Genomic DNA, 16906 nt, shown 5'->3' with positions numbered 1-16906 from the left:
AATAGAAATTTTCAGTGCAGTGTAATAATGGCACTGGCAAATCCTCTCAAAGGAGAAACTGTTTCTTATGAGCTCAGGTAGCCTGCCAGCTTTCTGATCCACTGCAGCACACTGATGTATGCCTGGACTCTGCCTCCTGTGCAAGGAATTTCACTCCTGGAAGGAACACACATGAGGAGCCCAAACACAAATCGTACTGTAGATGCATTTCCATAGCTGTATTTGATTCCCAGGGATTTTGAGATAGCTGTTCTTGTATACAAGATGAGAATTAAAATACCAGGACGGTTAAGTTAAACACAGTTCTTATAAGCTAGGTCACAGCTGCTATAGGTTGCAAAGCATAAAGCTGAATCACTGAAATCCAGTCTCCCCTGAAGGAGAGATGCCTTTTCACACAGGAACCACCTGCATCCCATGAAGAAACTGGGAACAGGAGATGTCACCATGCTCCAACGCATTCCCTTGTTCTTAAAGCTCTCGTTTTTTCTAGTATCCAGTAGCACCTAAATGCCCTTTTCTGGTTTGCAGCTGAGAAGGAAGATCTTACAACAGGGCATACTTTTTCGATTTCTCTAGACTTACAGCCCAGAACACAAGATACTGTCGCTTACCCTAACATACATCTTACAGTAACTTTTAATGCCTTCTACATAATGAGTCTAATGCATTTTCTCTGAAAGATACAAACACAGCTGAAAAGACTGTTTTTGTCAAAATGGGAGGAAGGGGGGAAAATGAGAAGGGGGAATAATATGTAACCTTTCATTGTTAACAGGTGGAACATTTTCTGAAAAATTTTAAGTGTAGGATAAGCAAGCACAGCCCTTCCTACTTTTTGGAAAGTTGGCATTAAGCAGTCTTTTGTGTCAACATCACTTATTTCTCCAAATACTTCAGAGAGCCTCCTCAATAAAAGTTATCCACAAGTTCTAGTTTTTGAGGCACTCACCTTTCTTGCCATTATAAGACCAGAAGGCTTGTGAGATACTTTGAATACCACACCGCCATTTCCTGCTCCCAGCTCACTGATCTTCTCAAAGTCATCATCCTTCAGCTCTCCAACTTTTTGTTTCTGGGTAAGGAAAGCTTCGAGGCGCTTTCGTTGCTGTTCATCCAACTCTAGTTCTTCCAGCTTCTTCTGAAGTGCTTCCAAATTTGTCCTGTAGAATAGAGAAAGAATAACTCAATTCAGCTGGTTGAGCTTGCTCAGCAGTTTTGCAAGAGGAAGAGCAATAGATGACTGAGGTCAGGGATTAAATGCACGACAGTTTTGCACCTATGTAAATTATCTAGATGAAGCAGACCCATACAGTCATACCCATGAGAGACGTATTATTGGATCTCTGTTTTAAGTAAACAGTATTTTTTTTCCAGATAAAACAGTGACAAACACAAGCAGATTGATACCATTTCTCCATCTCTGAGGTTCTGTCCGAACTCATGCATGTTGAGGTTTGGTATCTACAGGAGTGGGTTTAATGACTCAGCATTCACGATCAGAGACCTCGTGAATCATAGTACAAGTCTCCCAGCTATTTTTAGTTCCACGTTTTCCAGGATCGTGTTGTAATTTCCTACAGAGCGTGTGTTTCAACCACTGACTTTCACACAATTATATTACTAATAATCCACTTAGATATTAATAAAAAGTTACCAAACACAAACATGCATAGATTGCCACCGGAAACATGACTCTTTAAGTAGGATAGGAAACAGACCAAAGTTATTTAAAAAAAAGAAGTATATCTATCAGAAATCTAGGCTTAATGTCATTGATTACTACCAAAACAGAAATACAGGACTCTAAACAGAAGTTAAATTTAAGACCATAGACAGGGATTTGGTTTTCTGGGAATTCTTTTTTTTGACAGTTTAACTTCAGATCCTGTGAAAACACTTCATCTCGGTAATGTGAAAGCTTAAATGCTCGTTTAAAATTTCCTGCTTCCAGCTACAACAGTCAGTTTCTACAGGAGCAAATATCTGTTTTGCTTAGCCAAATTTAATGCAACATTCCCATGGATTACAGTGCTGCTAGGATGAAAAACTTGAGGAACAGAATCTACTTCTGCAAAGCCTACACCACTTCCAATGTAAAAACTGGATTAAAATTCACCAGTAACCAAGAAAACTGTTTCTATTCGTCACTTCATAAACATCCACTTACAACTTGTGCTGCAGAGACGCATCCCCTGGATGCCTAGGCAGGCACTGGTCAGCTCAGAGGACTCACGTCTGGCTCCAAGGAGCAGTGACTGATAGTCCACAGACCCAACAGGAGGCCAGAATCACAGGATGAAGCCCTTACCTTGTTAATGAGAGCCTTGTTAATGAGAGCCTGCACTTCCAGCCAGGACAACAATCTTGGTTTGAATGTGTCTAAGGTTTAATTAAGGCAAATAAAGAAATCTCAAATATTCACAACTCTTCTTTGCTAAACGATCTCTAAATTCAAGCAAGCCCAAGCTCCTACTACATTTAGCAGTTTAAACGTGTTCGATGGGATGCTTACTGAAGCTAGCTTGGGAAGCAGTAACAGGTAGAAGAGCTTAGTAAGGGAAACAGAAGGAGACCTTTGACGGAAAGGTGAGCTGTGTTCAGTTATTTTGACATTTAAACACTCCAGACCTAAGATTACCAAACAATGATGAGAAAATAATGTCTATTTGCATGTCAAAAAGAACAAAAAAGAACAAGAACAAAGCAAGCTCCACAAAAATATTTGCCCTGGGCAAATGCCATCTGGGAATGCTGCTCAAAAGCAGAGGAGTTTTACATAGTAAAATCCAACATACACTGTCTAATGTAGTTACACCAAGTCTCTCTTGGATAGTATTTTCAACTTCATCCTGTACAAATGGAGCAGGATACTGCATTTCCAGGCTATCCTATGAGAAGCAGCACACCTTTATTTCTGTTCTCATCCATTGCTTTATACCAGTATAGTCATATCTGTGCATAACCATACAACAAATATCCTGGAGCATCCACAAAGTTTTCCTTTGTAGATAAGCACAACTTGTTAGAACATTCCAGTTAACCTGACTTACAGACGCTTGTAAAGATGAACCATAAAGAGACATTTTGAAATCTAATTTCTAAAATAGAAAACACATCACTGGATACCGTTTTCCAGGTGTGCCCAGTAAAACCAACAAGCCCCAGCCTAAAGCTGAAGTAACGCATGATTTTACACAGAACTGAAGTTGCTCTTCTTACAGTATGACCCCAAGATAAAAATGGGAGTGAAGTTCAGTACCCCTTAGTGTCCTACAATAAACCCCAGCACAATGAATGACGGACTCAAGTTCTGTATTTTGCCCTAGAAGACTGCTGTTGTGAAAACACAAAATTGGTGTTTTTCAGAGGATGTGCACTGACAAACCCTGCCAGTACTCCCCACAAGCTCTGCTCGGCATCTTGCAGCGCAGGGAACGCACCAGCTGCTTGCTCTTGTAGGCTTTTGACATGCATTTGCAAGATACACATCATTATTTTTTGTTGAGACGTATGTTGTACTTTTTTGGGGGTCATTTTTTTATTCTGTTCACACCTACAGGTCATTTTTCTATTCTGTAGAAACCTCTGCAATCAGTAGAAACGGAGAACAGACCTCTGATATTTTTGGGGCCAGTTAAAGATCCTATTCCTCCAAATATTTCTTTATATCAGTAGCACAGCAACTTTATAGTGCATGCTCACTACATAAAAGCTTTTATATCGTACTTTGTAGCTGCTTTAACCCTGCACTTACATTGTGAGTGACCAGAAAATACAGCCTATTAAAAAAAAAAAATCAAATTAATAAAGCAGTTTTATCAGATGCAACTTTTGCACAGACATTTTCTTCTGTATCACTGCTTTAAAGAAGTCACGACCAAACTGGCAAGAGCTCAGCATCTAACTGACCTTACCAGGGAATTTCAGTTTCCTTTGAAAAATCCAGTGTGCCACAGCAGCTAGCGGTCCCCAGCTTCACTTAGAAATTCCAGAGAAGGAACACTGAGCTTGCTGTCATTTTAGAGATTACTGAAGAAGACAGGGCTGCTCATTTGGAAAGATAAAGGAACTAGAGACACAGCAACAGAACACAGCATAGCTTTTCTTGCTCCATTTTGAAGAAAACAACTATTGAGTTTTTTCTCTGAAGCAGAAGAGGCTTTCAGGGCTTGGAGACAACACAGAGACGCTTGCGCACATGACCTGGAGCAGACAAACAAGCTAGTGTGATGAAACAAAAACTCAGTCATGCTGAAGCTTTAGCACCAAAGATGACAACTTGCTAATATAGCATTAGGCTAACACAGATGTGATTACTGCATATCTGCATAAAACTACTTTTTACACCGTTTGTTTTGATCTCATACTTTGCACTTCCAGCACAAGTGTTTCCTTGCTTGAAAGCACAAATTACTGTTGGTGTCCTTGTTCAAACAAGCACCAGTCAGAGGACTCCAAAGGCTTTCACAGAAGGAAAAGCATTGGCGTCATGAATTTCAGCACATCAGATTTCTCCATTTATCTAGAATGTGGCCGCAGAAACAAAATAAAAATTAAGGTACACGATCTTTGGTCCCAACTGAGGTCAGACCTAATCCTCTAGAGAGGCAAAACCTCAAACTTCCTGACATCAACACAGAACCAACCAGAGCTTCAGACCAAAGTCACCAGAATGTTCTAAGCTCTAATGGCAGAACCTCCACTACTTGCACTGACATTCAGGACAGTAACAGCAAATAAAGTTCAGATCTCACTTGAATTTTTCAGGACCAATTCTTTAACTGTAAAGTAAATCAATCTGAAAATTTCCTGCAGAAGTAGTTAACCCAAAGACATTGTCAGATCTGCTGTCCAGTATGTAACTAAATAACATCTGCAGTTACCTTTATGATAACTGAATGACAAATAGCAAGGCAGAATTTAATTTTTTCATTCTGGTCCTCTGCTTGAAGCACTAGATATTAATCAATTTCAAATGTAAATAGATAAATAGAAAATGTTTGTAGCATTGAAAGAGATGGCATTAATCTAGTTCCAGTACTTCAAGCAAGCAGAATTTATGTAGCTTTAGTTTCGTACTCAAGCTTCTGCAAGAGTCCTACTCCCAGCCAGGAACTATGATCAGTGTCCGGACCTTCCCTGTGTAAAAGCATCACAACAATGCTGCAGAGCAAACAACATCCAGAAACAGATGGGTAAGTAATGAACAAGTCACTGCATAAAGTTTTACAAACTAAAACACAGACAAATACAGAAGGGGGAACACACACCACTTCTACAGTAGGGCACCATGAAAACGTTAATGAAGTTTGGGAGCTAAAAGCAGCAGCACGCTGGTGTGCCAGTATCTGCCTCCAGAAGCAGCACTAGTAGTTACTTAATCTTACATAAAACTTACTCAAAAAGACAAAGATTCCTATTAAAATTCATCACCATTACCTTCTGCAGTCTTGGAGTTGTTTTTTCACTGTCAAAAAGCTAAGCCTCTGCCAGAGCTCCATCACAGCAGGAAATCATCAAACCACCTCAGCCCTTCGCTGTTCCAAGCACTACCCTAAAGCAACAGGTTATCCTTCAATTTATTACCAGCAGTTTTAAAGCCAAGCATGCACTAAACATCCTGCGCTAGGGAAAGAATCCAGCTTTTGTAATGTGATCATCTGAATGAAGCAGCAGGGAGGTCAGTGCCGTTGTCCCCACTCGTTAAAGACACAGCGTAATTTCACAGACCACGTTCGATAAGTGGCAGAAATGGACAAATCTGCTGTGTAGCCAGCAGGCAATGCCACTCTACAAAGTGGACCACTGGACTTCAGGTGCAACTATTACACAATCTCTCTCTTCCAGATCAAAAGCAACAAAGCCACACATCGCATTCAGCAGAGGTTTTCTGAGGGAGGTTAGTTGTTGTCTCCTCCCAGGGCAGCACCAGGCTGCAGGTGTTGTGGAGGTGGGACTGCCTCTGCCCACACTTGATCGGGTAGGAGCCCTCCTGTAAGTCAGCATCACTTCTTCTGTTCTGCACTCGAGGAAGTTCACTGACAGCTGTGCAGCACTGCTGTGGCCTCCAAAGTATAAAGACACAGAGCAGAACTTAAAGCAGTCTCCTACCAAGTACAGCCATCTTCTTGACTCAACAACCATCCCCTGGTGTGTGGGGAGAGGTTCTGCTCCTGCCTATCTACACCTCACCAAATTCCCACTTTCAAGGCCAGCTGCAATCTGACATCCTGCACCCAAACCCACATCTGCACAGCCAGCTCCTGTAAAGCCAGAGGTTGGAAAGTTCTTCTGAGTAGGATCACTGCATAGGATACTGGGAGCTTTAAGCCTCAGGACCACCTCAGGTCCATAGAAGGAAGCTGATCTCAGAGTTTGTGCGTTGTCTCACCTGTCCCAGGACCTCACATCCTGACAATGGCCACATGGATGCTTCAAAATAGTACAGGGGGGTGAGGACAATGGGAGTGCAGGCACAGCAGTGCCCCTAGTTACTACTGGACTGGATGCTGTGTTAACTAGCCACACATTTAACCCTAAAATCTATATTAAAGCTGTACTTAACCCTGAAGTCTACTTCAGAAACATAAAAAAATGGTAGAGGAAATTAAAAAAAAAAAACAAACAATGCCATCTTTGCCAGTACCTTGTCACAAAGCTGCTCGGAGTTATTACTATCAGTTTTGCAAGCTGAACAATTAGCACAAGTGAAAGCACAAAGACATACATTCACTTTCAGATCTACTGTCATACGAGGATACAAGCATGGGGGCTGTTTTCTAGCATAGTGACAGTAACACTTTCCCCAAGCCTACACAGCTGTCAGTTTAAAGCAGAAGTAGGCAGCTCACTACATTATTTCCGTGAACAGCCTCAATCAGGGAGCTGAAACAAAGTACGAAGAAGATGAAGGCATTCTGCAGCTTTGAGAAGACACTACTATTTTGCATGACTGTGCTAAACCTGGGCAATAAGGCAGTTTTATTATTTAACTTTAACAAAGAACAGCTCAGAGAATAACACGGAACAAGCAACGTGAGCAGTCTCACAGTTAACAGGACAGGTGTCTCCGTCTCTGGGCTGACTCCAGCACAGCCTCATAAAACTTGCACTTAAAACAATCCAGCAAGATCTGAACTCACTCCAGGTGCAAAGGATTCTCACTTGGAAAAAAAGGACACTGTATTTCAACTCCCACTTAGTTTTCACTTCCTGCAGTGTGTCAGAGGTCCTCCATACACGTCCCACTAAAGGAAGCGCTTATATGACTGCCCAGCACACTTGCTCCTTTCTAGCACCGATTTTAACACCCCATACCGTTCCTCTTTCAGGTTGGAACAGACCCAGTAGGGCACATTTTGATATTTAGTGCTACCAGAAAAGAACTACCCAGTAAGAGCAAGAGCTAACATCTGGCTAACATCTATTTCTCAGGAAAAGATAAATAAAATACTAGAAGTGTATTTTTCCTAACTTAAAGTGTCCTGCCAGACCAATTACACCCAAAATTTCTATTCCCATTTTTCCTGAAGCAGAATGGGGTATGTTTTAAAGATGAAAATGTGGTAAGACTTCAAACATCCAACAAACGACACAACATAAGTAACTCCTTGTAGGCTGATCTGTTAGGCAGGAATATTTGCTTGAGAATTCTTTCCTCCTTTGCTTTAGCCCAACCAGCGTGCCATTAAACTTTGCACAGTTTTTTATTCCCAAATAATGTTTGAATTGAAGATTGAGTTCAGCAAAGGGAAAAAAAAATAAGCCACAAGTGGATGGCAGCACCAAGGGACAGCCATCAGCTTCCTGCCCTGGGTGCCTTTTCCTCCCAGCTTCTTCTGCAGCTGTTCCCAGCCTCCGCTTTGGGTTACAGCCCTTTGTCCCACGTGGCAGCAGCTGCCAGCAAGGCCCAGGCGCCCCTTTCACATATTTAATGCTGTGGCTAAGCTACACAAACAGTGCTTTGCTCAGTTACTAGGCTTCCTCAACGCTTGCTGCAGTAGTACATCCATAGTTTGTTACACATAAAGCCTGCAAATCCTAAAAACTGAGTCTCCAGAACTGGAAATCCAAGTCCTGGATGCTCCTCTCCCAAACACTGGTGCTCCTGCCGCCCATTTCCCCAGGCACCACTGGGTCTGCAACACCATGGGACAACCTCACGGAGCCCAGCTTACTAGTCGGGCATTCAAAACACAACACAGAGCACAAAGATCTTACAGAAGTCTAGTCAGCCAATACATGTGGATTTAAACAATCCCTGGTTTTCAACTGTTTTAACTCTCTGAACTCCAAATTGAATTTAATGATAAAAAGGGATAAATATGGGCAACAGCCACAAAATCCATATCTTCACAACTTCCTTCTGTGGTAAGGGCACGGCTTCAGGGAAACACTATAATAAAAAGATGAAGTTACATTATCTGTTTATAGGGCCTGTAAAGGCCAAGGTTAGAACTGAGCAGCTTCAAGTGCAAGAGCCGAGCGGGGAGCCCAGAACAGAAACTGTCAAAAGCTGCAGTTGAGACATCAGGGACAGGCAAAGAGCACTGCCTGGACACTCAGGTAAGTGCATACAGAGAGCCACAGCTGGGATCCAGAGAAAACCACAAACAGAAGGCTTGTATCTATCCAAGGCAGGTTGGATGGGGTTTTGAGCAACCTGGTCTAGAGGGAGGTGTCCCTGTCCACGAACAGAGAGGAACTGGGAGGGCTTTATGGTCCTTCCAACCCAAACCACCCTGTGATGCTGTGATCTTTGCCCAAATTTGCAATAGAACGATTGCACAACACAGGACATTTACCAACAGAGCCATTTAGTAAAAGAAATTAATCATTTTGACTTTTTATGTACAGGCTTTAACAATACATATTTACACACACACACCCCCCAAACATCTCAGCTGAGTATCTCCACATTTAAGAACAGAATTTCTCCCCCTCCCCAGAAAAACGCATTCTCTGATTGCTAGATTTCTGCATTGAAGCTGTTGACTCATCTTCCTGCCACACTGAAAAAAGTTTAGAAAAGCAGAGAATAATGCTGAGTTGTGAACACAAAAAAAAACACAACACATTGAAGGAAGGATGAGTTACCAGGAAGTTTTAAGTTTGTTTTAGAAACCTTCAAGCTGGTTTTTAGGAAGATACTTGGTCATACAAGGAAGCACGCAAACTGGCAATGCTGGAACATCTCTGTTCTAGCTCTCAGAATGAAGTAAAACATAATCTTGCTTCCATTCTTATTTCTTTTGTATGTGTCACGCAGCGACAGACACCACTGTTCACTTCCTCCTGCTGGATGCCTGTGAGGCAACGAACCCAGGCGAGAGAGAACGTCCTCAGCTGTCAGGAGGCAGAAGTTTGCTGGAATTCACTCTCCTCTTGTTCAGACAAGACTCAGGTCAATGGCTGAACAGCAGATGTTTGCAAAGGGATGGTGAGCAGGGAGTTAGCCTTGCCCGTTTGCTCAGTTGCTGTGGGCAATGACTGGCAGAAAGGCTCGCACACTCATTCCAAAGAATAAAAGATCGCCTGAGTAAGTAATATTGAACGCACATCATACCAGAAATCATCTGCTTGCCAATTCCTAACAGTATCAGCAAGCCTTCAGAAGCAAGATTCCATTGCTTCCTTACAAAGAAGGAACGTGGGAAGACAGAATGCCCTCCCCAAAAATTCAGCAACCCAGAAACTGATGTTACCAACTACCATTGCTTCCTTGGAGAGACGATTTTGTGCTTTGGCAGTGGAATCCATAAACTGCTAAATCCCAGGCAGTCCCCAGGGCAGTGACGAGAGAACAAATGCAGCTTCCAGAGCAGCTGTAAAAAGGGTAACACAGGGAGGAGGATGGGGGAGCTTTTGTACTGGAAAATTTAATAATTTAAAGGGGCCACCTAGGTTTACTGCACATAACAGACAATTCCTTCCCCAGTTCATTTCAGAATGCTTCTCCCGTGTACATTGAAGTATTTAGTGGGTATGCACTCAAATTGCTTGCTGATGTATTTCCCACCTCCTGTAAATTTCCCACAATTTAAGGCTTTTTTTCCCCCAGCTAGCACTTAAGCAAAGACTCTTTACCCAGATTAACAACAGCAGCGCTGCTGTTATGCCAAGCTAAGAATTCAGCTGCATATGGGGCTTGCCTAGTCCCCTTCTTTTATTATTTTTTAAATGAAAAAGCCTTCTTTGACTATTAAGTAATACTGGAAGATCTCGAAGGTAATCTGGTCCTCTCGAGACAAAGATCTAAGACTATTCAATTAAAAGATGTGCTACTCTGAAACTGTTGTAATTACTGAATCTCTGCATTTCTCTGTAGTATCTCAGGCTCCAGGTATGCTGTCTCATAATCCTGCAAAACCTTGGGCTCTTGGCACAGACTCTGCCCCATTCTGCCCCCGGCCATTCATTCATTCCTGAATAACCCCACTCAGAACAGATGCACTTCAAAGATCACCAAAAAAACTGCATATTTTCAGCTGTAGTATCTCCCTGATTAAGTTCACCATGGGGCTATATCAGTGCTAACATGAGCCCAAGCAGACAGCCCCACAAAAATTTATCTGGGATTCTTTGGTGGGTAAGTTCTAGGTTGAATCAGCACAGAAGCCTGACTCACTGAAAGAGCTGATGCAAGAAAAGGAGCCTCAGGAACACGTGGGCAGAGCAAGAGGAGGACAGAAGTTCTGAAGTAGCAGGATCTCGCATGTGTGCAATCGTGAAATCACACCTTTCTAATTCCATCTGCAGAACTGCTGTTGTAAAGGGCAGAAAAAGGAAAAAAAAAAAACAAACTGCTGGCTCCATATTAACCACCAGCACTTGCCTTACCTGTGATACCACTGGAATGAAACATTTTTATGCCTGGTTTATTTAACTCTAATAAACTGATTTATGCTTTCTGAACAATGACCACATCATAAGAATTAAAATAAGTTGCCATTACAGTCATTATGTCCACGTGTGTGTGTGTAACAAGACTCAGTACTCTTACTTCAGTATTAACTGTCTTTTTGAATTTTCTTGTAAATATTTACAGGTCCACAGTAATTCCCTGTACACATGCAATGCGATAGCAATCTTGCCAGCTCGGTCATAAAATTTCAGGACCTAATCTTCCAGAACACGACACACAGAAATCCTCTGAAGTCAAAGGAATTCCATCCAGGGGCTGCCTCTAATCAGAGGCTATTTGGTTTTAAAAGCAAAGGAAAAGAAAAACAAAACAACAAAAGCAGCGGTGATCCAGCAGGCATTAAAACAAACAACTTGGTGAAAACCTTCCCGTCATTTCATCTAAACTCACATCCAAGAAAAGCGAGCCAGAGAAGATTTACTCCGTGCAGGATGATTCTGCTGGAACGAGGTCTGTTCGAGAGCAGCCCACCGATCCTGCTGCTCACCTCCCACCACTCCAGTTTTCAATGCAAGCCTCAAAAAGTGAATAAAAACAAAATCAACCTCCCATCCCCACCTACTCCTACGAAGCCCAAACTGAAGTTCCCTTGAGAAAGATGCTGAAAAACATTAAAATTGCAAGACACATCACAAGCAAGCAACTTCTGGAAATGTCAATACAAATGGAAGTTCAAGCCACTTTTGTGTAATTCCCAAATTACTCTTTGACTATCAAATGCAGGCAGCTGCACTCAGAGGTCATGCCAGCTACTTGGTGGCTTCCTTAATGCAATTTGAACAGGATAAACAGAAAGCGACAAGAAAAAGCTCACATTAAGAACTGAATTATAGTTTATGACTGGATTTTGCCAGTCAATTTCTAAGAAATTACGCATTGCTTCGAACAGTTCTAAGATGAGGATATGCTGCAGTTAAGACAGAACACACGTAAGCACTGCTGGCAACAGTTAGGTTCAGAACAGTTTAGAAAGCCTTTGGACTTTCTGTTAAGACACGTCCTGTGAAGAAATAGAGTCCCTAAGAGGTGGTAGAAACCTGTAGCCAGCACCTTCTTATATTCTCAAAAACTTACTTCCTTACAGCACACTAGAAGATGACAAATTCCATGTTCCACTTTTCCTTTCACGTGTTTCTTCCACATTTTTTTTGCACTGTCTTTAGTGCCAGTCACCAAAAACACAGTCCTGCTCTGCTCATTCCACCTCACATCATACCTCATCACAGCTGAGACTTGCTTGGCACCATCCTCCTGGAGCAGAGACTGAGGCTTAGGCTTGATTTGGGAGCTAGCAGCTGTTACCAAAATAAATGAGTAGTTGTGGATTTTGCAATTCTTTAAACAGATGGGAAAAAAACAGACTTCAATTGCAACCACTTTTTCTATATGAATGCTTATACAACACAAAAGTGACACCATCTTAAGAAGTTTTTAGTCCCAGGCACTTCTGGAAGGTTCAAATGATAGTACCAGAGAGAGCACCAGTCTTTATTTACTCAATAAGTAACAAAGCGAGGCTTAGAGCAATTCTGCTAGTATGTGCAACTGATAGACAGGCAAAGCAATCAGAAAACATCTCTTCTGAAGTGAGAAGTTTTAAGCTGCAACAAACTTTAATGCACGCTCCTAACTGTAGCAGTAATCTCTTCCATGACAGACAAACGAACTAAAAAACTAATTACAAGGCTCCGTCTCATTTTGTGGCTCATTGGATTGTTGCATTCCATGACAAGATGTTGTATCGACTATTTACTCCACTTTTTCTAATAGCATTTTTTAAATAGCCTACATTACATGCCAAGACATTCTGTAGTCACAGCCTCTCATTAAACATAAAATCCATGCCCTGAGATCTTGAATTACCTTTTTTTTTTTTTCTTCCCCTATATGTATCCTTCTGGACATGGGAATTTTAACTGGCAGATTTTCATCCAATATCCTGAGGTCAATGGGACACTTCAAAACTCACTGCACGGCGTAACTCATAAATGATAGGTTTTGATGAATAAAAAATGTGCCAATTTCTAAGTAAGTTTATACTACAAGGCTGTAGCTATAGAACTGTTGCATTTTGTGCCTTCTCAGTCAACAGCACTTCAGGTAAGGTGACCACATTTAGATACTTGCATTTTTGATACTTGCTAAGACAAGACAGTGGAAGTTCTGTTTTGGAATGGTTTGTAAACACCATACACATAGCCCTTACCTGACCTGGCATTTACTGGAGTACCTAAAGCAAGGTGAAAACTAGATGTGTTTGTTTTCACTGGCATTTTACATCAAAATAACTCCCTCATTATAAATACAACCCTTCCTTCTGCTTAACTGCTTTTGTAAAGATGTAATTAAAAATGACATGGAAGTAACTTTGTTCTCATGTGAACAAAATACTTATTGTAATACAAAAACTTCAAACGTACCCTCCTGCCTCTTTGCAAAGCGTCTACTTAATATTGCATGTCTGGTTTGGATTTAAATAAACCTAGAAATTGAGCAACAACTATCAGATATTCAAAAGGATGGAAACCTAAGTTTGAGAGGAAGAGAAAGTGGAGATCTTGTTCTTGTTCCTTTTGGCTGTTAAGACAGGGAACTATCCTGTCACTTTCAGTCAAAAGGGAAGGAGCATCCCTCTTACTGCGTTCAGGTTTCTTTCACTTTTCTCCCATTCTCTCTGCAAAATCATTGCAAGTGCATACCTGTGCCATTCCAGAAGTACCAGAATGAAATTAAGTCTGCAGCTGGCCAGCGTCATCCCAGCCTCATTCCGATGATATAAAGCAACAAGTAGCTCAAGAAGAGCAGCACGGGGTCAGCTCTGGGTAACTACTTCTCAGCAGGAAATGTCAAAAACAGAAGTGAAGTTCACAGCACAGAAAAATCTTGTAATACGTGCTCTCTATTGTCCACTGAGTAACTAGGGATTTGAAGGCACCAGAGAGCACCAAAATACACTGCACAGATTACAGAAATAATAACTGCATATAACGAGCTACAAATAACAAAAGCTGTTGTCACAGAAAAACAGCATGAAATTGAATTGAATGGGCCGCATGCACATATTTAAATTGCAAGTGCTCTACTTCTCCTTTATAACACTCTGACAGGATTTTTTAAAAATAATTAACACGAGCAAGGATCACTGTGCACTTCTTAACGCACCACCCTTCACCCCACAAGCATTTGCTCACTCCAGTCAATCTGATCCCAAGGCCAAATAAGGATGAAGACAGAGGACAAGACAGGCATGGGAAGCAAGACATCCTCAACCACCCAGTCTCCTTTTCTTTTAGTTTTGCCTTTTCCCCCTCCTTTCTGCCACGAAGTCCAAGCACCACACGCACCCATTCCCAGAAGTATTAAGCTTCAATATTTGAAAACTAGCACGGGTAAGTGGCTGTTCAGAACGTTGCAGAATCTTCTGACCCACAGCCAGAAAGTTCCCAATTTCTAACATAAGACCACTGCTAGCCAAACAGTACCTTTTTGATTTTGTGCTAGCACTGCCTTTGAGCCTAAGAAACTCCCTTCGTGCATTTACAGAGAGCACTCATATCACCTCTCACTCAGTCTTCATGTTACTTAACCAAATAATTTGAGCTCTTTTCATTCTCTCTTGAGAGGTTCACTTCTCTGAAAAAGAACAGGGAAGCAGCCAGGATCATTTGCATCAAAGTGACAGGTTTGTGTATGGTGGAAGCAAATAAGTAGCTGGAGACTCACACAGCCAAAACTCCATTAAGTCAGGAACAAAGCTTCAGAAAGTGTTAATATGGTAGTCTGCAGCTGCATAACATACTTGAAACACTTCACCATGTATACAGACTGACAAACACCTCTACAGTTGGTTTCAAGCACTGACCAGAAGGAAAAACTACACAGCAGGAAAGAAAAAAAGAAAGCTTGCAGATGAAAGAAAAAAAAAAAAGCCCGTTTTCAGCTTCATTCCAAAACCGTTTCCAAATTCTGATATTCTGATGCAACTATGCTTTGCAACTTAAAGTCTTTCACAATGAGGATTTATACACCCTCATCCCACAAATTAATTCTGGCTGTTTATGGGACAACAGGTTACTGGATTTACTTCTTCTCTAAGCTGCTGTTTTTAAAAATCTTTACGCATCTCTACGCTTGGCAAAAGCCAGGTATAGGACTAACATATAACGAAGAGCAAAAGTCTATATATACCAAAAGTCTCATATACCAAATAAAATCCAAAACAGAAAATGCAGCAAGACTCTTCACTGGTGTAAGCAAGACTCTACACTCCCATGGGTCTCTCTGTAAGTTTCCAAGAAGTAAATGAATATCAGACATCTAAGCAATTTCAGATGAACGCTGTTTCTTAAGTGAAGAAATGTTTAAGATAAGTACTGTATTAAATACTGTGTATTTGGTGCTTAACTTTAGATGGCACAATAAGCGATAGGTATATCGGATTTATTCCATAAAACAAGACCAGTATGCAGGAGGGATCCCCGAAAACTGTATAAGCTTATCTTCGGCTGCCTTGAAGAAAATCAACTGTAAAGTATTATACAGACAAATATAAAAAAATAACATCTTTCCCCCTATTGATCCAGAGCAAAAACTGTACCTAAGGATTATGTTCTGACTATTATGCAATCAGGAATCCCTGCCACAAGACAGTTTTTAAGAGCTCACCCTTCAGTTCGTCATCAAAAGACTTTGCTAGAAACATCACAGCAGGAGCTGTGAGATACCGAGTATATTCTGAGGTTTGAGCCTGCCTGAAAACGTGGCAACACCACCACACGCGGAACAATTCGGAACCTGACACTTGTACATCTCAGTGCAGCCCTGTACTGCATATCCTGACAGTGCAGTACGTAAGTACATCAGAGCTCTGCTTATGTATCCAAGAAGAGTGAAGTAACCATACAGGGAAAGGAATGCGCTCTTCCAACATGCATCTGTTTTTCACGCCTTCGTTAGGGGCTAGTCCATCACCTTAACCTAAAGACAGAGCAGTAAACACAGACCTGCTAACCTGAGGAAGCTCTTTTTGTGACACCTCACAGTGCTGCCATCGCAATATGAAGCCTGACTACCGTGCATGTGCTCAAGTGCTACTTTGTAAGCAACGCTTTAAAAAAAGCACGCCCACGATTAGCCTCGACTTACCTTCCTTTATTTTGTAAGGCATAATGCTGATACTAGAGCCAGGAAAACTCAAGAACAGCTTCTCCCAGCGCACTCACGGATTTCTCTAGCATTACAAACTAGTTACGGAGAAACAGCTTCACTGACATCAGCTTAAAGTCAAGAAGGGGACAGATAAACAAACCCCATCACTTTTCCTACAAATTCAAGACTCCCAACACAACTTCTCCCTGCACCCACGTTACTCAGGAAGGCAGAACCTGGCCCTCACCCCATCATTACATAACCCAGCCCTCTGACAGACGCCCCCCACACTACCCCCGCTTTCCTCATCCCCCCCTGCTCACCCTCCACCCTCCGGAAGCCGCTGACCCCGTGAGGCGCCCCTCAGGGGCACCCCCCCCAATAACGGCCCCTCAGCGAACCCCCCCCCGGGCCTGACTCACTCGGCGGCGCTGGTCCCGTTGACGGCGGAGCCATCGGGCGCGGGGTTCAGCTGGATCGGGCCCGGCTTTTTTTTCGGCATGGCGGCCCCCGGGCGGCCCCAAACCGCTGCCCGGTGCCGGTGCCTGAGGCTCTGCTCCGGCCGCCCCCGCTCCCTCCTCCCCCCCCCCCGCGCAGCGGCCCCGAGCTGGTGCCGGCGGCGCGCGGAGCCCGTGCTGAGGCCGCGCCCTTCCTCCGCACTGCGCCTGCGCGAGCCGCTCCCCCCCACACACACCCGGGAAGGTGAGGCCGGGCAGGAGCATGCGCGCTGGCGGAGGATGAAGCCGCGGAGCTGTGCCCTCACAGCGCTCTGCCCTCACTTGGTGGGAGGGGCTGGGGGGGGAGCGGGCTCGCATCAGCTCCGGGGCTTGG

At 42.7% G+C, this 16906-nt stretch overlaps 1 protein-coding gene across 2 annotated transcripts in view; it reads right to left on the bottom strand.

Moving 5' to 3' along the window:
* The window catches only part of MAP2K1 (mitogen-activated protein kinase kinase 1), a 36680-nt gene extending 19978 nt beyond the window's left edge, over positions 1–16702 (bottom strand). The window contains exons 1-2 of one of the 2 annotated variants that reach the window (XM_084293231.1): positions 16498–16702; positions 953–1163 (exon numbers count right to left, since the gene is read on the bottom strand). In XM_084293231.1, coding sequence (XP_084149357.1) covers positions 953–1163; positions 16498–16577 — 291 coding nt within the window. In that variant the 5' untranslated portion in view covers positions 16578–16702. Of the gene's footprint in view, positions 1–952; positions 1164–1410; positions 1499–16497 lie in introns of those variants that run through there. The other variant, XM_084293232.1, reaches the window with a different exon arrangement.
* Between the last annotated feature and the right edge of the window lie 204 nt (positions 16703–16906).

This window comes from Netta rufina, assembly GCF_964035555.1.
Source record: "Netta rufina genome assembly, chromosome: 11".
Taxonomy (NCBI): domain Eukaryota; kingdom Metazoa; phylum Chordata; class Aves; order Anseriformes; family Anatidae; genus Netta; species Netta rufina.
This window is presented reverse-complemented; position numbering and strand designations above follow the sequence as displayed.